The 27729-nt window shown below is 35.0% G+C and overlaps 2 protein-coding genes across 2 annotated transcripts; both read left to right on the top strand.

Moving 5' to 3' along the window:
* Window positions 1-1007: 1007 nt before the first annotated feature.
* Window positions 1008-15647, top strand: LOC133863818 (protein transport Sec1a-like). The gene is made up of 21 exons (XM_062299926.1): window positions 1008-1261; window positions 2312-2370; window positions 3459-3540; window positions 3931-4009; window positions 4770-4820; window positions 4921-5017; window positions 5125-5157; window positions 7246-7371; window positions 8666-8857; window positions 8942-9025; window positions 9165-9263; window positions 9364-9440; window positions 10865-10961; window positions 11443-11568; window positions 11663-11758; window positions 12763-12879; window positions 12985-13062; window positions 14053-14261; window positions 14551-14641; window positions 14739-14828; window positions 15413-15647. The coding sequence occupies exons 1-21, from the start codon at window positions 1183-1185 to the stop codon at window positions 15464-15466; spliced, it is 2016 nt and encodes a 671-aa protein (XP_062155910.1). The 5' UTR covers window positions 1008-1182; the 3' UTR covers window positions 15467-15647.
* A 4108-nt stretch (window positions 15648-19755) lies between these two features.
* Window positions 19756-27064, top strand: LOC133864175 (uncharacterized). The gene is made up of 10 exons (XM_062300428.1): window positions 19756-20180; window positions 21050-21155; window positions 21738-21798; window positions 21904-22199; window positions 22283-22422; window positions 22958-23032; window positions 23527-23617; window positions 24462-24665; window positions 25424-25468; window positions 26141-27064. Exons 1-10 carry the CDS (start codon window positions 19971-19973, stop codon window positions 26218-26220), a joined length of 1308 nt encoding a protein of 435 aa, XP_062156412.1. The 5' UTR covers window positions 19756-19970; the 3' UTR covers window positions 26221-27064.
* Window positions 27065-27729: the final 665 nt, after the last annotated feature.

Genomic DNA, 27729 nt, shown 5'->3' with positions numbered 1-27729 from the left:
TTTGTGTTCATATTCGATCTACCTTTTCTTTTTATTTTATTTTTTTCTCAGCAATACAATGGCAAGTGGAAGATGGGGCTTTCTATTAATTTATATATATATATATATATATATATATATATATACTATTTTTAAAAAAATAAAAGAAGCTTGAGAAGTTGGATATTGATTTATGATTATGCGCCCTCACGGAATGTCAAAAAATAAGGAAAATTACACTTATTTCCTTTAAATTTACACCCTAATTGCAATATTCCTTTCAAACTTTAAAAGTTGAAATTTACCTTTCAAATTATTTAAATTTTTTACTTAACCCTCTTCGATCGTAAGGATTTTCAAACTTGTAAAAGTTTGAGAGGTCAATGTAATTTGAAGAGTAAAATTGCGATTTTGTAAGTAAAAAGTGCGATTTTAAACAAAATTGTAAAAAATGAATCGCTTGAAATTGCACTTTTAAAAAATTCCGATTTGAAAATGCATAAAATTGCTTTTCGAAATAGCAAGCAAGTGGACTTTTTTTGAAAAATCATAGTTTTAGAGACTAACCTAAGATTTAAAAAGTCAAACTGCAATTTGTCAAACGCTTAACCACGTTTTTAAAAATCACTTTTCAAATCGCACATTTTAGAATCGTTATTTAAAAATTGCACTTTTTAAAATTGTAAACCCAAACAGATCCTAAATGTAGTTTTTCAAAAAAAAAAAAAACAAAACAAAAACAAAAGCAAAAGCAAGAGGAAAGTTCCAAGGATATCAATTGAATTTGAAGTTAATCCCATTCAAATGTGAACCATGCCATGTCATGGTGAACACTGAACAGGTGACGTTGAAGGGTCAACGGGAATTTTCGCCGGACCCTAGGGGTCGATGTGTAATTTCCTCCAACCTTGAAACGAGTCCGTTGCAAAAGGAAATGAAATGGGAGCAATCCTCAAAAAAATTATTTTATTTATTTGCTTTTCATGAGATATACATTTAAAATAAATTTTGTACTCCCCAAATTTATCCCTGTAAACTTTGGCGAAATTCCCGTTCCAAATTACACGTCCCTCGCAATATAACGACCTTCTCAGACGATTCCTCCTTTCTCGTCTCTCAAACATACGCGCAGCTCTCCCTCTCTCTCTCTCTCTGATTTCATTTTTCTAATTTGTGTTTGAAACCAAATCTTCTGCTGCAACAATGTCATTTTCGGATACGGATTCCTCCTCTCACGGCGGAGCCACAGAGTACAAAACCTTCCGTCAAATCTGCCGTGACCGTAAGTTCTCTCCCTCTCTCTCTCTCTTCGAATTATCTTTTTGAATTCCGGTCCGTTTTTCGTTTGTTTCCCGGGGAAATGTGTGAAGATAAACGTACGTTTAAAGCTCAAATTTGTTGAAAGAAAACGAATCGAAATTCAAAGGTAGCAATCTAAGCGGCTCAGTCAAGTTTCAGGTTCGTCTCAGACTCCTTTTGATTGCATGCGCAGAGAAAACTGTGGAAGAAAATAAATCACGTCTCGAATATTACGATAACATTGCGTGATTAAGTTCGAACGTTGAAACTGTTTTAACAACTGGTGCAATTTTCGTCCGTTCTGTGGGAACTTTTCGTCGTTGAGGAAAGAAAAAACGGCAGTCGTTTATCTGAATAGAAAACTGCAAAATTGTAAAGAACTGAAACGACGGAAACGTGTATGTCGTCTGTGAAAGTTAATTAATTTGAGAACAAGAATAATCTTGAGGTTTTTAAAAACTAAATAAGATTTTATTTCAATTTTTATAATTTTATCTAAAAAAATCAAACTATTCAAACACCTTTTTTAATTTTATTTATTTCAAAATTTGCGCACTAAATTATAGTTAAATTCAAATTTTATTTCCTTTTTTTTTTTTTAATTTTGTCATAAACTTTTTTTTGTTTTTTTAAGAATTAAAAGTTAACTCTAAACTGTAAACATGTGAAAGGGCAGTCCTGTGTGTAAATGAGTAAACGGAGCAACCATAAACGGCAGTCGCTTTTCTAAAATAAGTACGGACGGTAATGGTCGCCGGCCAATCCTTCCTCCTCGGCATTCTGCCCATGACCCTTTCCCAATGCAGCCCCCACTCTCCATTTCGCTAATGATGACAACCCCGTCAGATCAGTGCATTCTAGAATGTGTTAAGAGTTTTAGTGAAGTAATTAAGAAAAATTCAACAATGAGAGATTATCACAATTTCTGTTAAATTTGGAATTAAACTGGGCAACACCGTTTTAGTAACATTGTTGTATGTGTTAGTTTTTCTTCCATGTCTGTTAAATGTAATTATTTAGGTGGTTTTTCTAGGATTGTTGTATGAAATGCTTGGATCAGCCAAAACTGGGGATTCAAAGTCAACTTGGAAGGTGCGTTCATTAAGTGGCATTATGCTAGATATAAGCTCGTAGTTTCTATTCATTTATTTGTTTTTTTAATAGCAAACCTCGATTTGTTCTCTGTAAATGCTGTTTTTCTGCATGAATCTAGGTATACTTCTTGTTTATAGTGTGTTTGGCAAGTTTGAGAGAAAAGAAGTTAGGAGAAAATGAATAATAAGAAGTGAAGGGAAGTTTATAGCACCTTGTTTTGTTTTGTAATGGAAAGAAGAGAAGAGAAAAGAATCTTCAAAAAGGTAGATTCCACCATGGTTGTTTAATATAAAACCTTTTTGAAGTGTTGTACATGAACACTTCTTTTACTCTCATCAAATCCGCCCAATTTTAGACCGAAGTATAATTGGGTCTATTTCCTTCCATCTAGTGGTGGAGCTAAAAAATTTCTCAAGGAAGATCAAGGCTATTTAGTTATATGATAGATACATGCCACAAGTTAAATCCACTACATTTATTTATGTACTGCACAGATGTGAAATTGATAGGTATCATGTTGGAACTTTAGTTGTTTTAAGTTTATATATTGATAAGCTACATTGATGACATAATATTAGTTATAATAGAATATAAAACCTCAAAAGATATCTCTTATTAGTTTTGAACGATTTTTAGAATTAAAAATATAAATGAAAAAAAAAATTAACCTAGAAAAGGGTTATAACAAGTAAGAGAATGATCTTGGAATTATGTTGAGCCAATAGAAATGATTGGACATGAAAAAATCAAGGATGCATATAAAAATCAAGGGGAGGCATATGCAAATTATGGCAGCCAACAATGATAAAAATCTCACTATAAAGGGATTGAAAAAGTCAAGGGGGCATCACTCCCTCTGCCCCTGCTTCCATCTCTCTTCACTTGTCTCTTTGTTAAATGTCCAACAAGCATCCATACTACTGTGTTACATGTATTTATTCTTATTTGACATGCTATTCTCCCTTTTTTGTTCAGTGGACCAGTATTTGGTTGTGTTGTCCATACTATTTTGTATTGTGAAGGCATGGGTAGCACTCTGTGGGATTGTCTATGATAAGTATGTAAACAACTTACTTGTTTCACAGGTACTCATCATGGATAAAGTTACTGTGAAAGTCATGTCTCACTCATGTAAAATGGCAGACATTACAGACCAAGGAGTTTCACGTAAGTGTCAAAATAGATTCTGGATTTAAATTTTTGCTCACTTTTTTGGCTTAAGATTGCTTCTTAACATATTTTCTTGTGATACTTTCAATATTCGCTGAATGCAAACTTTGTACGCATTTTTTCATGGTTATAAAGTTCCATCATACTGCTTAAATTGTCTGTTATCCATCAGCTTTCAATTTATGGTCCTAGTCATTTCAAATTACTATTTTAGGGCCAACTATATCAAGCAAATACCTGTTTGTTTAGATTGCAGTAAGCTAGCTGCCTTGCACATGACATTGCTTTTTAGTCCACTTATAGAACTGTAGCAAAACAGCTTCAGAGTGTGGTTGTTGAATGGATTATCGGTATTGTAACTTAACCAAAAATATTCTTTCACTGCAGTGGTCGAAGACCTCTTCAGGAGAAGGCAACCCTTGCCATCCATGGATGCTATTTATTTCATCCAGCCCTCAAAAGAAAAGTACACCATTCTTTTTTTTCTTTTTCTTTTTTTTTTCTTCTTTTTTTTTTTTTTCATATTTGTTTCTGTAGTTGCTTTCAAGAGAGTGCATATCATGTACATTCCTTAACATACAAAATCATGAATTTTTTCACTATATTTGTTTATGGTTCTCCATTAAGTCATGAAGGTGTTCTTGTTTGTAATAGTAAATCAAATATTACATCTTTTTACTAAGAAACACTTGGATAGGCAGCAAACAATTTTTGGATGAGCATAAAATTTTCTAAGTTTTGGAGCTAAAAATTGCTGCCGCTATAATCGGACAATCATACTAGCAAAGTCTTAAGTGAAGTCAGAAGAGCTCTATAAGATTCACATGAGAAGATAATCTGTAAGAACTACTCAGGGATCCAGTCTTTTTATATTTTGAATATATGGAACTTTGGAGTTACGAACAAGGTGTTTATCATTGAGACAGATCCATGAAACTTGGTTTTCTAATATCTCATATGCCTACTTATCAGTTCTATATTTCTGTGAATCAATATTGTCCAATGGTTTCTGAGTTTTGTTTGCACCACAAATTAGAAATGACTTGGTTTCATAGTTAACAGTGTAGTTAAATGCATCTCCTAATTCCCATATATCAACCTCTACATTTCGTTTTTTGCCTTTCCATTTCCTGAATGCTCTGCTTTCTTCTTCCCTTGAGTTTTGTTTATATGACTGCATCCATATTATGGATCCATTTTAACCCTGTATTTTTGCTAGCATGCAGTGTTATTATGTTTTTGTCTGACATGTCTGGAAGGGAGCCTTTATACAAGAAGTATGTGAAGAATTCTAATTTTTCACAAATTCTAGTTTTTATTTCTTTTCAGAATTGTAGCCAGCATTATTCTGATTACTGTTTGCTCTTTGGGTTCCAGGGCATTTGTATTTTTCAGTTCACCAATCCCAAAGGAATTTGTAAATCACATCAAGAGTGATACAAGTGTTTTACCACGCATATGTGCATTGAGAGAGGTCAAGATTTTCATTTTGCTTTTCTATAGATTCTCAGTGGATGTAAGTTTTGCTAATTTCTCATGAATTATATTGTGTAATCATTTCCTTTGCTTGGTATAATGCAGATGAATTTGGAGTACTTTCCTATAGATAATCAGGTATCTGTCAACATCTCTTCTTTCATTTCTCCTGATGCTATGTTGATCAATGATTCAATTAATCCAATTGGTTTTAGATCTCCTCTGTTGCAAACACCATCGTCTTGAAAGGCTTTATTTCTCATATATACACATGAATCCTGTGTTAATAAAATATTATTTAAATGATGAGTCCCTAGTTACAAATTCTTTGTGGAAGGGTGTCCAGAGTTATCTTTCTGCATTGTACTACAAAAATTAGGTTGCATTGCTTTGAGAGTTCGCTTCGATTAATGATGACTCATAAGTCGAACTATTTCATGCTTATTCCATCAGGCCAACTAGACTTTCCAGAATCAAATAGAGATTCTTTTAAGATTAGAGCAAGTTTTTCAGGATATCAGGAGTTCGTAATAGTGATTCCCTTTCTTCTTCTTCTTTTTTGGGGGGAGTGGGGGGGGTGATCAGGAGCAAAAAGGATGACACCCTCTAGAACTTTGACTTGGAACACATTCATATTATTTAGTTTAATCACTATCTCATCCCTTCCCTAAAATGAATTCTTGCTTTCTTGAGATTTGTTAAACTTGTGTTCCTTTCACTGTCATGCTTTTTACCAATATAATTTATATGATATTGGTGCTGTTGGATGAAAGGCTACTTACTTATCCCCATTGCGAAGTTTGTGTGCTGATGGTCATAATTACGTGTCAGGTTGAGAGCAACTTTTGATGTAATGGGGTTTCAAGATTATGCAGGTTATAGAAGTTTCTGCAAGTGTTTTTGGGTAGCCAATTCGGCCGCCCATTTTAATCAAGTGTTGCTCACAATGCATGATGACAAGATGGTCCTCAAGCTACAAGAATTGGCTTTAATAAATGGTCACCTATGTTTAACTATGACTGTAATTAGTATATGCTGAAATCTTACTTGCTGGTGATTCTGAGACATATGGGTATTTTTATTACGTTGAACCCAGGAAATGCTTAAACAAAAGTGAAGTATGCAAAATATGTATGTATGACACCTTTATATAAGAAATATTTGCCCTTTAAATAATAACCATAAATTTGTAACTAGCCCTACAAGAATAAGCTGCTTGATACTATTGGATTCAAGGAATTCCTGCAATCTTCCTTTGCCTTGAACCTAGGAAATACAAAATGTCTTCTACAAGGCTTTTGATCTTTTTAATCACACTAGGGTATGGCCGATCCATTTTAGTTGAGTCTAATCCCTACAGTATAAAATCCCTTGGTATTTCCTTCTCCCCAAGTCCCTCATAAAAATAACTATACCATGAGGACTCGAACTTGGTTTTAAAGAGTGCATACCGATAATACATCATAAATGGAAAGTATCTGCTGTCTATGATGATAAAAGCACAATTTGTAACAATAAAGACCAAGGAAGTAAATTGATGAGATTTCTCCCCACCAAAGTTGCAATAAGGAGCTGTCCTGCATCTTAATATGGGATTTCTCTTGGGCTTTTTCTCCAAGAAAAAGTAAGCAGCCAAATTATAAAATAATTTGAAGCAATTAAGAAAACACTGCAACTTTATAATCTGTACACTGGGCCCTCAAAGTTGCCAAGCACCAAAAGCATTACCGTCAAAGAAATTCCTCCATTGATTGATCTTGGGGAAACAAGTTAACCACTTGGTTCTTATTTTACCCAGGAAATCAGCGGCACATCTTTGGGTTTATGGGGCCAAGAAAGATGCTATTTAAACATTTGTATGATTTAAAGAGAATTTTGAACTCAATCCATGTGGATCATAAGCTTTTTTTTTCTGCTTTCATGACTCTTGCTTCATTTTATTAATCTCAGGACAATTAACTTGCTTTTAGTTAGACTTTTACACTGAATATTTTCTGTATATATTTGATATATTGTGGTGAAGGTTCAACCAAGTTGCAAAATAAATCTCCAAGAAGTGCTATAGGGAGTTTTTTATGTTCTCTAGACCATCCTGCATTTGGCTACTCTAAGTATCTGAAGGCGAGGACATTTAGGAGTATTTGTTGAGCATCCCAAACATATTTATTTTGTCTTTTGTTCTAGCCATTTGAAAATGCTTTGTCCACTGATGTTCCTTTAATGCAGGCTTTTATCACTGATCATGAAAGAGCATTGCAAGAACTCTTTGGTGATGTTGAGAATCCTCGCAAGTTCGATGCTTGCTTGAATGTGATGGCAAATCGAATAGCTACAGTTTTTGCTTCATTGAAGGTATGAATCTTATACCACAAAAAGTTTTTTCTTGTGATTAAATGTGGCCTCCTTTTGTTATATCATCAATAAGGGTAAAATAGAAATATGCTTAATTTTTCTGAATTCCTTATTGCTTATGGTCGACCTTTTATGCTTTATTATTGTCTGGGTATAAATTGTGGAAGTTGGAACAACTTTCTAGTTCAGTTATTTGTTTTTAGTTACCACAAGTGCACTGATATTGCATGTGGCCGGTCTTGAGTACCATCTTGTAGCACCAGGCATAAAGAGCTCTTATATATCTTCACTCAAATCCATGTGTTAGCTTCATTTTTATTACCATAGGTGTGCTTAAACAATCTGAAGTATAATTTAAATTCTGCTCCATCCTTCCTTTTTATTCAAACAGTGTCTTTTAATTCATTCAACATAGAATTTGTCACTTATAATTATTATATAACTAAGAAGCATTAATAAATAATGATTATGGTGGAGACCAGTGAATAATTGGAATTTTACTGAATATGTTTAGAGTCTTCACTTTTTGGTTGAATTGCCATATTAGGATGACTAGAATGACCTTATTCTTATCCATTTTGTTATGTTTGAGTCTCATCCCTGGTTATTATGCAATTCATTTTGGTTTAACTATGATTAGTGCAACAAAGGCTTAGCACAATTATCTGTGGTTGGTTAGAGTCATCGTTAAGAAGGAATTGTGCTTGGGTTTAGCTAATCTAGTGTTAAATCACCAGTTATCCTAAAGTTTAACCTAATAGGAAATTGTGAATTCAATCATTTAATTATTATTTTAAAATATTAACACTCCCTCTCAAATGTAAGCTCAAATTTGCACTCAATAAATGAAGCCCAACGCGTTGAATATTTAATTGAAATAGGGGGTAACCCATAGAATCAAAACCTTTACTCCAATACCATGTTAAATAATTAATTGTCTCAACTAGTCTGATACCATGTTTGGGTCTCACTTGTTGAGGAAAAATTTGAGCCCACACGTGAGGTGGGGTTGTTGAAATATCAATTAAATGATTAAATTCATCATTTCCTGTAAGCTTAAGCTTTTTGGACAATTGGTGATTTAGCAATTAGACCTTAAAAGTTACAAATACATTGTTGATTTTATGTATAATTTTAGCATAATATTACATGTGGTTTGCTGTTTGAATTCATCATCAGTTTTTTATATGTGGAAACATTGAGTTCCTAGATGTTAAACCATGATTTTTCTCCCAAAAGCCATTTTCTTTATTATTTACTATGGAAATTTGTGCATATCTTCGCATTTTTTCAGGAGCTGCCATTTGTTCGGTATCGTGCTGCCAAGGCACTTGATGAATCTACAACAAAAAAAATTTGTGAATTAGTCCCTACAAAGCTTGCTGCTGCAGTTTGGAACTGTATTTCGAAATACAAATCTACCATCCCAAACTTTCCACAGACTGAAACATGCGAGCTGCTCATCTTGAATAGATCTGTTGATCAGGTCATATTAATTTTCCTGTCATGACTTTTTTTTGTATTCTCTTTCAGTTTGAATTTCTTAAAAGTGTTGAGGTTGCATTTATAGATTGCTCCAGTCATACATGAATGGACTTATGATGCTATGTGCCATGACTTATTGGATATGGATGGAAATAAGTATGTGCATGAGGTACGTCTTCATATTGTTTCTTTCTTTCTTTATCTTTTCTAGGTTTATTTTCTTTTTCTTTTTTCTTTTTTTCTTCTTCTTTTTTTTTTTTTTCCCTTTTTCCTTTTTATATCAATGGATAACATATATTTCATATTAGGTTCCTAGCAAAACAGGTGGTCAAATTGAAAGAAAGGAGGTTCTTATGGAAGACCATGACTTAATTTGGCTCGAGCTTCGTCATGCACATATAGCAGATGTATGTCTATTGCATCTATATACATACGTACATACATAAGATATATATATTTGGATATATTGTAAGCGTGAATGCTCTTTGCCACTAACTGGAATATCAGGCTAGTGAACGTTTGCATGAGAAGATGACCAATTTTGTATCAAAGAACAAAGCCGCACAAATGCAACAAAGCGGAAGGTTGGTACCAGCATCCATCTGTCATGCTTTCAAAAGTTTTGGCTATTTGATCTTGAACTTTGCCTGTTACAAGGTTTTAGCTTATTATTGCTGTCTTGATCTTATCGTGTCAATACATTATCATTAATTGTTTCACCTAGTTTGTGTTTCGTTTCCAAGCAATACCACCCTATATTTTCAACACATTGTGGATCATCTGCTACTTTCAGTATTGAATTCTCTATCTATCTGATTGCTTTCTGATTGTCACCATTGTGTTACACTATTTATTGTGTCATAACTTAGACAATAAAGAACCATGAAGCAGAATCTGTGCTTTAACAAGAATTAGTCATTGTTGACAGAAATTATCCTGTAGATAGAAATTAAACTGTTGTTCACTATAATTGTGCGTTTAAGATACTACTCAAAAAAGAACAATATATGCATTTAAGTCAATATTTACTACAGTTGGATACATTTATGTATTTCTTGAGTTATATTAGAATACAATGTGCAATATTTAGATTTTATACTGTTATAGCTGAGTAAAATATTAGCATCAAGTATGGTCCTGTCGTGTTTTCATTGCAAAAGTTGGTCTCTTGCAAGAGTTGAATAAATTTTGAAATGTAATAAAGCCTGAGGAACAATATAGTATATAAGAGTATCTCGGAATCAGGACCTCCCCTTTCCTTTGACGAACGGGTCCTCGAACCAACCTGTCCTATCCCCCCTTATGATCATTCTTTTCTAAGTGAACTAGAAAGTTTTTTTTTCTAATTATTGGAAATGGTGCCTCCACAGGTTGACATCCGATCCAACCTAGTAGTAAGCAATCCGCCAAAAGCAACATAAAAAGAGTAAACCCAGATGTGTGATTCACAAATTTGATGAGGACTTTTGTAGAGATAGGTTGTTACTTTAGTTTCATTGCAGGTTCGGATCTTTTCGGTGATCATTTCCCTTTTCTTCTAAAGGCATGGAACTTAGGGAGTTAAAAGGTTATGTAATTAAAAGGTGATTGGAATGCAAGTGACCATTAGCAAGTGATTGAGAAGTGACAAGGGACAAGGAATATATAAATATTGCAGAAAAGATGGTTATGGTATATGGGGCTTGGCTTGATTGAGCTTAGCAATGATCTAGGTGCTGAGTGTTATTTTTAAGGCTTTGTAAAGCATGACTTGAATTTTGTTAATTTTTTAATCATTGTTGAGATTAATGATATTTGAAGTGCCATCTGTACAGATTGCACATAGCTTTTGATCAATATACTTCACATAACAATGTACATGGGCTTTGAGTTGTTGAGGTCATTAGAAATTAAGGAGGATTTAGGCCAAAAGGGGGAGGAAAATACCTATGGTCAAAAGTTTTTTTCCCTTAATTTCACCACACAGATTTTGCACATTCACTTGGAATTGAAATTTGATTGTATCTAGGGATGGAAGCGAATTATCTACACGAGATTTGCAGAAAATGGTTCAAGCTTTGCCGCAGTACACTGAGCAAGTTGACAAGATTTCTCTCCATGTGGAGGTTAGTCTTCTTCTTTCAGCAAGTGTCATATTTTCTTGTTGAATGTAACGTGGTGTTTATATCAAAGACATATAAAGTACTATAGCCATCCACATGCAACCTGAGAAAAACTTTTTTGTTCTTTCTTTCTTTCCCAATTCTTTTGGTGTTTGAGAAAGTTCAAGTTGCTGCGTAATAATCTTATAAACTAGTTCAGTCTTGAACCAAGAGAAAGTAGAAAAGAAAAAGATTACAGCATCATCTTTACTGTCTACATAAGTAGAGCAAACATGCAAGTCTACAAAAGTTGCTCATAGCTTTTATCTGCAAAACTGGAGTCTTGTGTTCGGAATATATTCTACCATCTGATACTTTGCTCTAAGAGTACAATTAGAAATAACTATTTTTTTTAGTAGTTGAGAATATCATAAAGAGTTGTCTGGGTGAATCCAGTGGTATGTTTGTTCCATTCTGATTGTTTCTTTTGATTATTTCATTACAGATTGCAGGAAAAATTAACAGAATTATCAGAGAGATGGGACTTCGAGAACTTGGGCAACTGGAGCAGGATCTAGTTTTTGGAGATGCAGGAGCCAAGGATGTTATTAATTTTCTGAGGACAAAACAGGTGATGTACTAAGGACATGTGTATGGATAAAGGTGGTGTTCTGTACTTCTAAATATTTGCTAATGTCTATCCTTATTGAAAATTCTTTGTGCAGGACGCAACTCCTGAAAATAAGTTGCGTTTGATGATTATTTATGCATCTGTCTATCCTGAGAAGTTTGAGGGTGACAAAGCTTCGATGCTAATGCAGGTGTCCACAAAATTCCAATTCTTGGTTTTTACAAATTAAAGAATCCAGTTGATTACTTTTCCTGGATCTCCACTTGACCTCAAGGAATAACTTATCATACTAAGTCCATTCAGTGCTTACTTCGCAACCGGAAATTACCTTTTTTTTTTAAGACCAGCAAGATGGTTCGTACTTGGTTGTGTTTGTAATTAAATGCAATGTAAGCGTAAAAAAAGTTGGTTCATGTTGAGGAGCCTGAGATTTGATTCCGAACTTCCCTCTAAGGATAATTAAAATGTAATTCACTGACTTGACCTCAGCTTCAGGTAGTCTATATCTGCCACCAACTGCCGGGCCAGATTCTTTCACTCTCTTTTTTTTTCTTTTCTTTTTTTGTGGGGCGTGGGGGGGAGATGGGGACGAGTAGGTGGGGCTGAAATTTTTTTGTTCAATTAATCAGTTGAATAAAATCTCTGTCCAGTTACATAATTTTTAATCTTTTTAAGCAAGGATAAAATAAAATGTAAGTCACCTTTGTTGGCTTCAATGGTGTATTTGCTCACTTTTCTCATTGAAGATTACCTGGTGGATTTAATGTGAGTCTAAAACATTTTCATACTATTTAGCGCTTGTGATTTTGATTCTTTGAAGCTCCAAAGCTTGTTAGTTTCATGGGGAGATACTTAATACAGTTATAGTTATTAATACCTACAACGGATTATTAAGAGGTAAAATGGTTCTAGATCAAACCTTTTTGGCTTAAGTGCATATCATGATTAAAATGGCTCAATTTCTGAAAATTCGGTGCCTTCTGATTGTATTGTTTCTGATACTGGTTTTTTCTGGCCTTCAGTTATCGTTTTTTTTTTTTTTTTCCCTTGGTTTGTCTCCCAACCTGTTTCTGTTCCCATTTATTTACATTAAGCATCTTTAACACCTATCTATTATTACCAAGTGTACATAAAGGTTCTGGCTGAGGAAATATTTCTTTTCGGTATTAATTATTTTTTCTTTTATCTAATTAGCTGGCTAAATTATCACATGAGGACATGAAGGTAGTAAACAATATGCAATTGCTTGCGGGATCATCAGATAATAAAAAGACAACTGGTAGTTTCTCACTCAAGTTCAATGCCCAGAAGGTAAAACTTGAAATGCTTGCCCTGTCTGCACTAAAAGGAAATTTAAGGGAAAAAAAAGGGGGGAGGGGGATGCAAAATCTAAAAGTTGATAAGCATTTTTTTCAGACAAAGCAAGCAGCAAGAAAGGATCGCACAGGTGAGGAAGAAATGTGGCAGCTGTCACGATTTTATCCCATGATAGAGGTATCATACTACATCACGCAAGCCTCTCCATTTTATGTTGCCTAGAACATCTCCACATAGAGGTGTATCTTTCTGATTCCTTTTATAAATTTCTTTGAGGGTCAGTATTGCCTAATTTTACAGAGTTAAATATGAGCTTAGCTCTGGTTTCTACGATGTCCTCGTTGTATTGATGAAATCTAGAGCTGCATTTCAACAGTCCCCTTTTAGATGTAGTTTTCCATATGATTTGACATGTGATGGCATCCATTGTATGAAGAAGTGTCTAAGCCTGTGGAAATCAAACTACATGGATATATTTCGATTAAGTGCTACTTGTTATGGTACTTTAACATCTTGTGGTGATGTTGATTAGTTTTGTGGGAGGCTATAGATCATCTTTACTGGGTCTTTTATTGCTTTTATATGGCCTAATGATGTGGTATGTAGCATCATCATTTTTATCATTTTCGAGACCATGGAAACAAACACACTTCTTTTTGGCCAACAACTACTCTTTCATTGCTAGCCTATCACTAACTGCTTCCTGGTCAGTCAACTTAGCCAATTAGGCATTGCTCATATTGGTGGTCTAAACTAGTCTGGTAACCGCCCAGTTTCACAAATGTAGCTGTCACAATAAAAACAAAGCCTATAATTTGAAATAAGGGATGTTTGCTTCCAGTGCAATTCAATAGTTATTCCCGTGTCACAGCTGAACTTTTGTCTTAAGCATTTGGGTCAGCTTTAGTCATCATGAAGTTGACTTTTCTGTGTCAACCAGTAGTAGCAACAAAGGAAACTAGGCAACATGAGGTGAATGAGTTCCTTCCTTGCCAAAAAGGATGTTTTCTGTGAAGACAATCATAAAAAAGTTTCATTTAACTTGTTATGCATAAAACGCGGGAAAATCAGTTCCAATTCATACTAGTCTATAAAAGCACATATGTTAGTATGGTGTTCATTGTCTTTATATAATTTACAGTATCACACATCATGGTTTTGTCTCAGGAGCTTATTGAAAATCTTAGCAAAGGTGAGCTTACCAAGAATGAGTATTCATGCATGAATGAACCAAGTCCAACCGTTCAAGGAGGCTCCCAAAGAGGTACCCAGAGTGCATCAGTGCATCCAAGTCAAACTTCTGGTCCTCATTCAATGAGATCAAGACGGACTGCAAATTGGGCACGATCTCATCATTCGGATGATGGATATTCAAGGTTATCTCACAACTTATTATCCCAGTTATTTGAGTAATCTGTTTTGTCCATTACTAACATGTGCAGGTGAGACCATCTGTCAGATCTAGTCTTTCAGTCAATATGATCTTATCTCACCAGCTCTTGACTATTTTCTGCTATATATTTTACATGCCACATGTTATCTGGTGATAATATTTGGTTGATGATAGCAGTTCAGATGTTATCTGCATCAACAGATTGGAATTGCTACTTCCAACTCTCATTGTTCTGGCATCTCAACTTCTTACTTTTCTGCTGCCTTTTGTAGTGACTCATCTGTGAGGTTTGCATCTACTGATTTCAAGAAGATGGGCCAACGTATTTTTGTATTTATTATTGGCGGGGCTACTCGATCTGAAGTAAATTTTTTAAAGAACTTTTCTTTGTTTCTAGAACTCCAGTCATGTTTGGATCTCACCTGATGGTTTTTTTTTTTTCCTCTGATACTACTGTCAGCTACGAGTCTGTCACAAGCTCACAACAAAACTCAGAAGGGAAGTAATCCTGGGTTCTTCTAGTATTGATAACCCTTGTGAATATATTACGGTAATAAATGCCTATTCATCATTCTTTTTCTTGTTAGTTCATGCAGCATTCTATCCAGTGGTCTTTTTCTTTTTAGTTCATGCTTGAAAACTTCCTCTATTAAATGATCTTTTTCTACCTAAGATTGTAAGATCAATTGATTGTGTATACATGAGGTTGGACATATTTTCCATTTTCTAGCAATGATTTGATGCTTTTAGAGGTCTGATTGAATCAAAAAGTGCCAGCTCTACCATATCCAAGTTGTTTTATAGTTTCTATCCTCTCTTGCTCAGAAGAAACAAGCTTCTACGATTGGTGCCTTTGTGGTCATTTCTTGTTTGCACTTTACTTCATGAAAGCATGTTTAAGTTTTGTTGGTTTTTAAATGTTCATGGTAGGCGAAATAGCATTTACAAAATTGGTCACAAACTGCATAGAAGCCTGCGGTTTTAGGTGGATTTTTCTTTGCTTCCCTTGAAGACACTTAATATCTAATAGTTTGCAAGATATGAACTGGATGTTAGCAAAATTAGAACTAATATTTAACCACAAATGTTTGACTGCCGGTTTAGCTGCTCGTGATTTTTGTTTACATTTTGCAGAAACTGAAGCTGCTTTCGGAAAGAGATCTCTCACTGGATGGTCTCAGAGTCTAAATTTTGGTGCCATAGGGTTATTTGTGAAATATGTTTTTGCTTAAAGCCAGCAGGTTGATTGTTGGCCCTCTCTTTTGTATTTATGATATGATTTTATTCTCTCTTTCACTTCAATATAGGAAATGCAATGCAGTCTTGATATATGGGAAATTGCAGAATGCTCCTTTTGTTTCAACAGAAACATGGCTTGATTCGTAAAGAAAAAATGCAACCACTTCAGTGATGCTTGTGCTTTTCCTCAAAACTGTGCAGTCTTCTCATGATGTCAAAAGTACTGGTGAAAAGGATGATTTGTTCCTAATTTTTAGTGGGGCACTAGACGCATGGGAATCCGAATTTGTCTTCTGAAGCACTCAGAGAGTGAGTTCATTGTGTTCCAGTAGCGTTTGAAGTGTACTTTTCTTGCACTGTATGACTTCAGTTTCCAGCCAACTTCCAAAAGACGGCTTGCCATGACACTCTGGCAAGTTGTCCATAATTTGACTATCTATTTTGACATCTTCTTTGAATATAGTTGGCATCGAAGGGTTGTCTTGCAGCTTGGACCCGTTGAGATTGAGACGTGTTTCATAACAGGACACATGAGACATGTATCCCAAATTCCAATCTCAACGGGTCTAGTTTCAGTTGAATCTCGACCCAAAACATTGTAATTCACATGGAAGAATTCTTCAAAAACGTTCTTTCAAATCCTTCTGTTTTTTGGATAATGCTCGTGTCTAAATGTCCACTTTTGTAGTTTGTTAGTGAAAAACGAAAATAATCATCGTCTTATCTGGATAAGGGAGGAGTTTTTGGAGGGTAGGAATTCTCCAAAATAGCTTGCAAAGTTGGAGAAAAATCCTAAAATTGCGAGAAAGTGTGAGGAATTTCATAAAGTTTGAAATTGGGGATGGAAATGATATTCACATATGGTTAGATTGGTGGCTTTCTGCAGGTATCCTCTATGAGAAATATGATTTCAGAGTCATTTATGATGCTCACAGTCAGCTGGATGCGAGGTTGTTGACTGTGCTGCAAAGAGGAGCTTGGTTATGGAATCCTGCCAGATCAGATGAATTAGTAGAAATTCAGGGGAAGCTTTCGGACCTAAATATAGGAGACTGTGATAAGCCAACTTGGTTGCTATCAAATAGGAAAAGACAAAAGAAAAACACATGAGCTCTAAAACGTGGGAGTGAATTAGAAGGAAGAATCCAGTAGTTGATTGGTGGCAACTTGTTTGGTTTCCTGTAGCTTTTTCAAAGCATGCTTTTGCCATGTGGCTAGAGGGATAGATTGGTAAAATGGAAATATAAAGGGGAAGTCTGTTGTGTGTTTTGTGTTTTGTCTGTCTTAGTGGAGTTGAAAGGAGAGAGCATTTGTTCTTCAAGTGTAGCTACAGTGGGAGGATTTGGAAAGAAGGCATGAGTAGATGTAATATGCTTAATCCCCTTGTTAATTGGGATGAGGTGATGAAGCTTGGAATGTGGGAGTGGAATAAGAAGTCCCTGTATGCTAATATATGTAGACTGGCTCCAAGTTCCACAGTATATAATTTCTGGCGGAATCGAAATGAGATTAAGCATGATAATCATCCCAAAACATAGGAGCAGATTTTGCAGAAAATGTTTTGGGAAGGTCAAAACAATTTAAAAAGACTCTTGAGAATATAGCAATCTGTCATAATTGGAGTATAAAAGCATAGGTGTTGGTTTAAGCTTCTAGTTGGTGATGTGTGTGTTTTTTGAGTTATGCAGTTTAGTTGGTTTCTGCAGAATTGTGCAGCTGAGAACTGATGAAGATTTCTGCTGATAATTGCTACTCTTTGTTTGTTTGTCTGTTTGTGTTGTTATTTTGTAATTTTGTTTGGGTGGTGTTTAAGGTTTAGAGGAGATTTTGTTAGTTGGTTCTTGATACTTCGTGTAGTATCTTGTTGTTCAGTTGTTCTGTTGAATGTGTGTATTTGTTTTAGTTGTTAATGAAAAGCTTATTTATTAAAAATAAATAATTAAATGTCTATCATCTTATCGGGTCTGGATAAATTGAATCGAAGCCTGTGAAGTTCACAAGCTGTTCAAAATAGTACCTAAAGCAGAAGAAAAGGTGCACATCACATAACAATGGCTTATGAAGTTTGTGGCTAAAAAAAATAATAATAATAATTAAAAAAAGGAATAAATGCATTTTTTACTAGAAAAGTTGACAAAATTTGTTAATGTGTCACATTAGTATCAATCATGATGTGACACGTGTCACTTATAATAAAAAATTTAAAAATCAAATATATATATATATATATTAAAGGTACACATACTTTCTCAAACTAGAGAAATGATCCCTACACTCATTTCTCACAACAGCCCCACAACAAGCTGATGTGGCTGGTAATATTTTATTATTTTTTTACAAAAAGAAAACAAAAAATAATAATAATAATAATAAAATATTACCAGCCACGTCAGCTTGTTGTGGAGCTGTTGTAAGAAATGAGTGTAAGGATCATTTCTCCTCAAACTAACATGCAATTTGCAATGTCCCCTCAAACTACCAAAAATATACAATGTACTCTTAATGACAAAAATACCATTAATAAAAAAAAATAAGAAAATAAAACTAGTGACCCACAAAAATTGTTGCGGGTCACCAGACCTACTGCAACGGCCATGGGTCTTCTCAAACAACCCAAAAAATTGCAATGTACTCAAAATGACAAAAATACCTATAATAAAAATAAAAATGTTAACACACAACAACTGTCGGGGTCACCAAGCCCACAACAGCAGACACGGGTCACAAGAGCTACAGTCGCCATGCGTCACAAGACCCTTGGCGCTTTGCCATGCTTTTTTCTTTTTTTTCCCTCCCTCTTTCCAAATTTATATGGGTATTTTTTGTCTTATTCCAAAATAAATAAATAAATTATGATATTTTTATCTTTTTGCGAGACAAAAGGGGTACATTGTAATTTTTTAATAGTTTAAGAGAGACATTGCTTCAATTGAATGTTTAGGATGGACATTGCAAATTGTGTATTAGATTAAAAGATATATATACTTTTTCCAAACAAAAAAAAAAAAAACAAAAAAACAAAACAAAACAAAAACGCATTTTTGAGTCAAGATCATATTCTATGGTTCACCACCTGAAAGAACCCCACCTCCTCGACGGCCTGTTTGGCACCAGCAACTTTATCAATATGCTTGCCAAAAATGTCACTAAGGTCAATGACTAGAATTGTGATTTTGGAAGCAAGTAGCTGATCCCTCTTCTTTAGAGAGAGAAAGTCCCGGTTTTTTAGAGAGGGAGAAAGCCTTTGGGGATTAGCATTTCTTGTCGGGGGAGGGAGGTTTTGCTTCCCTCCTCCGGGTCTTTTGATCCTCCTAGGGAGCTAGGAGGCTTTTTGCCCTTCCGTGATTTTACCATTGGAGCATGGGTTTTCTTCTCCTTATCTTTAGGGCAGGGAGCCTGTTCCTCCCGCACTCGTCTCCGGTGGAGGTTTTGTCTCCTTACCCTTATGGGTAGAAGAGGAGTTGTTTTTTCTTTTCCTTGTGTTTTAACAGGAAGGCTTCATGTTTTTAGCGTTGGTTCTGGGGATCGGCCGTCATTCTTGTGTCTCTGGTGGAGTTATGGATGAGCCGCAATAGTTTTCATCTTCATGATTCCAAATCTATGTTTCTCTACTGGTTCTCTCAGCTGTGATCACCGTCGTCATCTAGACTGGCCATCTCCAGCCGATGGCCTTGCCGTTCTTTCTTGCCGGTGCGTGGTCTGCACGTGAGGGGATCTCTCTCCCGAGATTGGCGCGTGTGGATCTCACCATCTTGTCAGGTCATGGTTGGCAGTGATTGGTGGTTGGAGACGGTTGTTTCGTTGCTGGGGAGACTTCTATGACGGCGCGTGCTGTAATGCACAAATGTTTACTGGACTTATTTGTAGAGGGGAGCTTTAAGGGGTGTTTATGTAATATTTGTGTATTGTTTAGACAACTACTTTGTCAGATTTGTTTCTAACTTTGAATGTAGGTGTTTATGTAATATGTAAAATTATTATTGAAAATCATATTTATATATATGATTTTCAATAATAATTTTTTTTTTACAGTAACATATATCATATTATAATCGGTGCTCATGTGGTAGATAAAGGAATTCCGACAAAATTTTAACTAAGGAACCAATTTTTTTTTTTTTTTTTTTTATCATTTTTAAAAAAGAAATGTCATTTTGATTCTTCCATTATCTCCAAAAACTATTTGTCAAAACTGAAAACCTAAGTCCACGTGCACCCAAAATGCATTTATCCCTTTATTATATTCTATCACCTTCTAAAAGTTAATCCCTGCCCAATATGCCGCCGTTTTGCCCTCAGCGAAACATCCGACGTGGTCACCTGCTTGCTCCTCCCCGCATATAGAAATCCCAGCATTTCCATTTTCCGAATCTCGCAGGTTCTCAGCCACCTCATCACAAACAATTACCCTCAGCGCCAAACCGGTCACTCGGATTTTCTCTCCGGTCACAAAATGGATCCGTTTCTTACAATTACGGCTGTTTCGGTTCTGCTCGGCGCTTTAATCGCGGTCGCCTTCTTTGGGAGCTACTTGAGCAAGCGACGATCGGAGGTCCAGTCCATCGCAAAAGCGGAGCCCCAATCGGATCCGAAGAAGCACCCGAGGCCTCCTCAGCCCAAGAAGTCTCACTCCAAAGCTCACTCCCATTCCGCCGCTGATAAGGTAAGCTCGATCTTGAATTCTCTGTTTCGTTCCCGAGAAATCTGTTTGTTAAATACTTGTGAGAAAATAAAAGCTGAATTAGCCAAATGGTTGCGTTAGGCTCGGTTGAATATTGATTGTTTAGATAGACTTTGAAATTTCAACTACTTCTCGAAGAAGTTCTATTTGAAGCTTGATCGCGATGTCTTTGAAGTTGCGGTTGTGATCTTATCCTCTGTTAGGTTCGCGAGAAAATCAATCAAGAGAAACGAAGATGAAAGAAAATTCGGCTTTCGGTTTGGTTTGGCTATTTATTTTTAGGATATCTCGGGCTTTAAGTTGTTCATTAAAAAAAAACTCAAATAAGTGTATATGTTTCTTTCTAATATAAATTGTATACTAAATTAACCTTCCTTGAGGTTTGAGAAATGACTGGGATTTACCTCCTATTTTTAAAAATGGCACTCATCCTTAAGGCTGCTATTTTTCTTTTTTCTTTTCCTGATTTTCTTTGTCATCTAACCAGTCTGGTTAGTAAGCTTTGTCTGAGATTACTGTAGATGGGATTTTAATTTGAAAAAAAAAAGAAAGGAATATCTTGTCACAGTTTGTAACTGCACGTAAGTGGTCGTAAGGGTCTATCTGTTATACCGATCACAAACCAAGAGGATGGAGTGTCATTTCTGAAAATAGGAGGTGAGCCCTTTGTATTGTCCCAAACTTTGAGTGATGTTGGTTTAATTTACCCTATTCCAATTTTTCTTAGCCTTTTTACAACGATATTAAGTTTTTAAGTTTTAGTTGTTTTCTCATAAATTGTTGTACAACTTGTAGGATTAAAATGGTTAGTATTTTTTATTTACTCTATTTGCTTTGGATGTGAAATGTAGGATCAAAACAAACGGCATCATCCATTGGATTTGAACACTCTGAAGGGTCATGGTGACTCAGTCACTGGGATATGTTTTTCCTCTGATGGGCAGAGTTTGGCAACAGGTAAATAATTAATTCTTTGTGAAAAACTATGCATATCTCTAGCTACTGAAGTTTATGAAAAAATTGAAGTTATTAGTGGTAACACCGGAATAGAAATCTAGGTTGTGCCTGGTGGACCAAATGATATCAACCGAGAAGAATGTGTAGTTCTGGTTTACTTTTATCTTTTTGTATGTGGGTATTTATAAACTGGTTCTTTTTATTTTATGTACATACTTTTTTGTCCTCATTATGGGAGGACTATCTATGGCAGAGCCATCAGTTAAGATGACTAGGGATACTGCTTGTACTAGATTGTGTTTATCTCGGCTTGGTTATAGTATGACCTTAACTTTCCTAGTTACCTATTAGCCACCACTTGTGTTTATATGCTGGAACACAATGATCTTCCTGGATCTTCTGGCACAAAAAGAATGTTGTGGAGATAGGATGCCCTCCCCAATTAAATTATTACCTTTGCCTTTGATATGCGTTTTTACTCTTTTATAACAGGTGGCTGAGTTTTGTTTGAATCATTTGATTTCTCTTACAAAGAGGCATCTTTTTTATTACTTACATGTAGTTTCTTATATATCCAAACAGCTTGTGCTGACGGAGTGGTCAGGGTGTTCAAGTTGGATGAGGCTTCAAGTAAGAGTTTCAAGTATGAATCTCAAGTACCCTTAATGCAATACCAGATTTTACATCAATATCATGCAAATAGTTTTTCCTTGCTTCTTACTCCATATATTCTTTTACATTTTTGCAGGTTTCTGAGAATTAATTTGCCTGCAGGAGGCCATCCAACAGCAGTTGCATTCTCTAATGGTGCATCTTCTATAGTCGTGGCTTCTCAGATGCTTGCCGGTTCCTCTTTGTACATGTATGGAGAGGTAAAGGCCAAAGCTTCTGATGAAACTAAACAACAAGCCAAGCTTCCTCTCCCAGAACTTAAATGGGAACATCACAAAGTCCATGAGAAAAGAGCTATTCTGACCCTCGTTGGAACTACTGCAAGTTATGGAAGTGCTGATGGGAGTACAATTCTTGCCTCTTGTTCAGAAGGTATTTTGTTATCTTTTATCCTGGAAAAATTGTGTGCGCTTTTTTTTTTTTTTGTTGGCTTCTAATGATCTGTTACTTTACAGGAACTGATATTATCCTTTGGCATGGAAGAACTGGGAAGATTTTGGGAAATGTTGACACAAATCAGTTGAAAAATACCATGGCTGCCATATCACCAAACGGGCGTTTTATTGCTGCCGCAGCTTTTACTGCAGATGTGAAGGTGAGTATCTCTAATTTATACCTTGGTAATTAAGACAGTCAATGGCCAATCTGGGGTTTTTTTAGGTTCTTGAATTGAATGTGAAAAATGAAAATTATTGGTAATATATTTTATTAAAAGATTTTCATGTTAAGATTGCATCATCGTGTACATGCTATTAACACAGTTACACAGTATATCATGTAATTTAGTTACAGGAAAGTCATGCACACGGTTGCATTAATTTATGTATAGCATTTGACACATACCATGTTACCTAGTTACTCATGTATACATAGAATTTCACTGACTTCTTACTTTTCTCTTCCTATCAATCAAAAGGAGTCATTCTCTAGCACTCCCTGAATCATTCCTTTGCTGTGCAATTTTATGCTATTTCTAAGACAAAAGGAATGTCATTTACAAAATGTTTGGTATGGATCCCTTGTATGTCAATTCGGTGTACCACATGCAATCTGGAACAAGGTGTGACTTTATCCAATAGTTTGTGTCAACTAATGGCTGTTCTTTTGCCTCTTATAATCTTCTTCTGTAGATCTGGGAAATTGTATACACCAAGGATGGTTCAGTCAAGGAGGTTTCAAAAGCTATGCAGCTTAAAGGGCATAAGGTTGTATGTCTATACATACTATTGCATTGTGTGATTATGTCTTCCCAGAGCTTGTTTGCTCTTGTCTTCTCTCTTTTCATTTTTCCCATTTTTTAACTTTGTTACTTTTTTGTTGAAATTTGCGTTACATATGGTGTCAGAAAATCCAGATAATGTTCAGTAGCATTTTTTTAAAAAATATATCAGGTTGCTCTGGTGGAATTTATGGCATTAAGAGAGTTAATTTTTAGTTTCTTTTGACATGAAGCATTAAAAAAAGTCGATTGTGCACATAATCTACTATTTATGGTACAAATTTAAGCTCTTTCTGTGGTATAAGTGTATTGTTAATTACTAATTTTGTTGAAGTCCTCAACTGTGCATAGCTCCTAAACCTTTGTTGCTATTGTTTCTTTGTTATGTGAATTTTTTGTAGTTATAGCTTAATGGCCTAATAATTATTGATTTGCTTCTTATTTCTAATCCTTTTTTTTTTTTTCCCTTTTGATGTTCAGAGTGCAGTAACTTGGTTATGCTTTGCTCCTAACTCGGAGCAAATCATCACAGCATCCAAAGATGGTTCAATAAGAATTTGGAATATCAACGGTGTGTCTAAGTTTTATGTATATCTCCTAAGCTTCGTACTTGTTCGTGAAAAATTTAATCCATTACCTCTCAATGAACAATTGGAGGAAGAATATACATTCTCGCAATCTTTATCTAAGAGTCAGTCAGAGATTGAAGAAATTGGGTAATAGAAAGTACAAAGAGATTTTTTTTTCCCCTTCTAAATCGATTGGATTGGATCAATACTTTCAATTGAACGAGTATAAGGATCCATGGATAAAGACAGAAGGGTGTCTTTCTTATCATAACTAAATCTTTAATCATGATTTGTATAGGGGGAGATCGAAGCAAAGTAGCCATTAAAATAATTTTCTTGAGCTCTGTATCTTGTATAAGCTTTTTTCATGTACTTGAGCTAATATATACATCTCTCTCTCTCTCTCTAACACAATCTGTAACATGTTGAGTATCCGCTACCTCTAATAGTCTTTTTCTAAAAATGTGTATGATCAAATGATGGTTGATAAATCAATTTTCATCAATCTCCCTGGTACAGGTGCCTGGATAAAGAGAAAACAGTCTTCAAATGAGCAACTGCCCCGCTTCTTGAATATGAACTTGTATGCAATATTAAAAAAAAAAAAAACAATGTTCATATAGCAGTTCAAACAATTTCAATTGATAAAACAAGATTCAATGGGTAGAGGTGACAAGTTTTTCTTTCAAGTGTTGGATTAAAGGATCTTCTAGTTTGAATAAAATTGTTTATCAGCACAATTTATCCCTTAAATTATCTGAATTTGTATTTTATTTCTTTGTTTTCTTGTGCTTTTAGTTTCTTAATCTTGTGTGTGCTGACCATCATTTATCTATCCTCTTGAAGTTCGGTATCATCTTGATGAGGATCCAAAAACTCTGAAGGTGTTTCCAATACCACTTCATGTTTCAAGTGGTGCTACTTTGCACTATGATCGTCTCAGTATATCTCCTGATGGAAGGATATTAGCAGCAACCCATGGTTCAACATTGCAGTGGTTATGTATAGAAACTGGGAAGGTTTTGGACACGGCTGACAAAGCACACGAGGGTATTAATTAGTTGAATGATTTCCTGCTTGATTCTTTATTCACTTTTCCTACTATTATCTTAATTATAAATCTAGCCTGTGAAGGAACTTATTTTCCACCTCCATTGTGTAGGGGATAGATTTGTAGCTAGCATGTGTAGATATGAACCTAGTCCTACCATGAAACTAGTCTGACATATTAGTTTTATGTTTCATTTAGCCCAACATCCTCATATGCAATTGTTGTTGCTTAAGGTGTACCGAAGTTCATACCATGGATTGTTGTCATGTTTCTTGAACTTCATTTTCTTTTTTCATTAAAAAAAATAATAATAAAATAAAAAATTGAAGTTCAAGAAACAAGACAACAATCCATGGTATGAACTTCTTCATGCTAGCATATTTCTTAAGTTGTTTATGTATATTGCTATCCAGTGATGTAAAGAAATTGATGCATCAGAAATTTAGCTCAATACCGGCTGTGAAAGTTATAGTCCGTATCCTGTCTGCACTTTATCAAGTTTTATGTTCATTATCCAAAGTTGAATTTCTTTTATCTAGTTATTTGTTGATTAGTATTCTGCATTTGGACTTCTTTAGTTAATTATGGTCTTAGACATCGTTGTCTGGCTCAAACGTGCAGCCCAACTTTGTACCTCTATGAGTTAACCATTGATTTTTCTCTCATAACTCTGTCAGATTTGTGTGGAGTCAGGATACTTTGCTTCAAATAAGGAAATGATTTGCTTATGGTGTATTGACCTCAGTCTTTCGTGCAGGTGACATCACATGCATTTCATGGGCGCCTAAGGCCATTCATATGGGTAAATTACCTTCCTTGTGTAGCATGTTTGAATTGTCTGCTCATTTGTATACTTTTTCTATTCCTGAACCCTATATGAGCTTAGGCACTAAACACATCCCAAAAAGCTCTCATGAAGTCTCTCTTCTTAAAAAGATCTGAACTTAGTTTGACCCCCCCTCATCGAGATGCATTGCCTCTCCAATGGGGACACTTTGGCGAAATGATGGCTGAAAATGCCAACTAAGAAATCCCTCAACGACAATTTTATCTTCTCATTTTTTAAAGTCAGTAGCCTAAATGATTCTTGTGCATAAATGCTCGTGTGATCAAGAAATGCAAAATATGCTTCTGTTCAATATTGTTGATTAAAGAGCATTAGTGCACACAAGCAGACATTGTAGATGCTTTATAAATGGATATCAATTCGATAATATATAAGAAGACTGCAATCCAAGTATCCTCCAGCATATCAATATCTTCGGATTTCAGAGTATTGGAAAGTGAAAAATGAGAGGTTAATTGGGTTGATAACATTATCCCTTTTTCCTCACTTTTGGCACTTGCAGGTCCTGATTTGATCAACTAAGTTGCCTGAATTCTTCACTGATGTCTTCCTCTTTAATTTTTGTATTTTTTTTCTTCTCAAATACATGTGATGTAAACCACATAACACTATCATACTGTTCTGCAGGAGATGGAGAAGTTTTGGTTTTAGCCACAGGCAGTGTTGACAAGAAAGTGAAGTTGTGGGCAGCTCCAGCAGTTCATTGATCCTAAAGGAATCTCTTAGTGGACTTACGTGAAGCAATGCATGAAGAAGCCCTACCTCTTACATATTCGATTGCATTAGATTTGCTTCTCCTAGTTGCCAGCCTTAGTTCCTCCAAGGGTTAATAGTTCCAACAACTTCCTCGATGAAAGCTACCTACACTTTAGCTGAAAGGTCAAATGCAGGGTCTTCAGGGGTATCGAAATTGAGAAATCAAAAACTTACTTTTCACTTGCATTGCATAGCTTGATCTCACTGAAATTTTGGTAACAAAAAGTTTAATACAGAAATAGACGATGTGGTTGGCTGCCTCTTCCCCAAACTGGTCGCTTGAAAGACTTGGGAGTTGCTTTCTGAGTTATCAGTATTTACTAAAACTTTCCTTTTCTATGACATTCTGCCAATGCTTTTTGGGAAATGCTATACATCCCAAATTTGTTTTCCAAAATTTGGTTCTCAAATGATGTGTTACAATCTCATGTGATCTATTATTTTGAAAAATGTGTCACAATCTCATGGCCATGGGATTGTAACATATCATTTGGAAACAGAATTTTGGAATAAAATTTTGAGGAGTCTAGCATTTCTCATGCCTTTTATGGTATTATTGAGTAGCGAAGCAGTGAGCATTCCTAAATAACAGATTTATATGTCTTTACAGAGATTATCGCTCTGCAAATTCTATAAATCTTAAATGTACTCATGAAGAAACAACATTGAAGTGATGGTCATTTGGAATTTCTAACGGAAAAGATAATTGTTACTTACATTATGTACTGTTATACCTTGAAGTACTTGCTACCTTCATCTCAAATTGTTTGTGAAAAAAGGGGAGATTTAAAAGAATAGGGTGGAAACTACATTTACTCTCTTTAATTATCACCCAATTTGCAATGTTTTTCGATGTTTCAATTTTTGTAATGTCCTCCTAATCTACCATTGGGTTGCAATATTTTTTTTAGAATTTAATGTTTTGTTAAATCTTAACTGAAGAGTCGTCACGTGTGCCATGAGCCATTTTTAAAAATACAACTATACTATTTAAAAAAAAAAAAAAAAAAGGGAATTGTGGTTCTACAGTGACCCACGGCCGGACCAACTCATAGCTAGATTTTTTTTTTTTTTAGTTTTTATTTTGTTCAAATTTTTTGCTTTCTTTCTTTTCTTGAGAAAACTTCGCAAAACCTTCCATGAACTTCCACTCAATTTGAACTAACTCTCCTAATGTTTAAAAATTCTCAATTTAAACTATCGAACTTCTAAATTTTTGTAATGTCCATCTTCTATTAGGATTTGGTGTTAAATCATATGGCAATGTGGGTTAAATGACTTGTTTATACCCCTTAAACTTTTATAAAATTTCTACTTTACACTTAATTTTAAAATTATAAATTGAAAAAATTAAAACAATAAATGAGGGTGTTTTAGTTATTTTCAAGGCATCTGTTAAAATTTAATAGAAAATCCTAACAGGTGGGAGACATTGCAAAAATATAGAAGTTTGATGGTTT

Source organism: Alnus glutinosa, chromosome 3 (genome assembly GCF_958979055.1).
Source record: "Alnus glutinosa chromosome 3, dhAlnGlut1.1, whole genome shotgun sequence".
NCBI classification, from domain to species: Eukaryota; Viridiplantae; Streptophyta; class Magnoliopsida; order Fagales; family Betulaceae; genus Alnus; species Alnus glutinosa.
Note: the sequence above shows the minus strand (reverse complement) of the source record. Positions and strands in the feature narration are given on the sequence as shown.

Excerpts from the sequence above, each read along its gene's own strand:
- LOC133863818 (XM_062299926.1), top strand. The coding sequence starts at position 1,183 with ATGTCATTTTCGGATACGGATTCCTCCTCTCACGGCGGAGCCACAGAG. Across the intron at positions 5,158-7,245 it reads ACTTTCCTATAGATAATCAG|GCTTTTATCACTGATCATGA; the intron begins GTATCTGTCAAC and ends CCTTTAATGCAG. Across the intron at positions 7,372-8,665 it reads CAGTTTTTGCTTCATTGAAG|GAGCTGCCATTTGTTCGGTA; the intron begins GTATGAATCTTA and ends GCATTTTTTCAG.
- LOC133864175 (XM_062300428.1), top strand. The coding sequence starts at position 19,971 with ATGGATCCGTTTCTTACAATTACGGCTGTTTCGGTTCTGCTCGGCGCT. Across the intron at positions 22,423-22,957 it reads CTTTTACTGCAGATGTGAAG|ATCTGGGAAATTGTATACAC; the intron begins GTGAGTATCTCT and ends CTTCTTCTGTAG. Across the intron at positions 23,033-23,526 it reads TGCAGCTTAAAGGGCATAAG|AGTGCAGTAACTTGGTTATG; the intron begins GTTGTATGTCTA and ends TTTGATGTTCAG.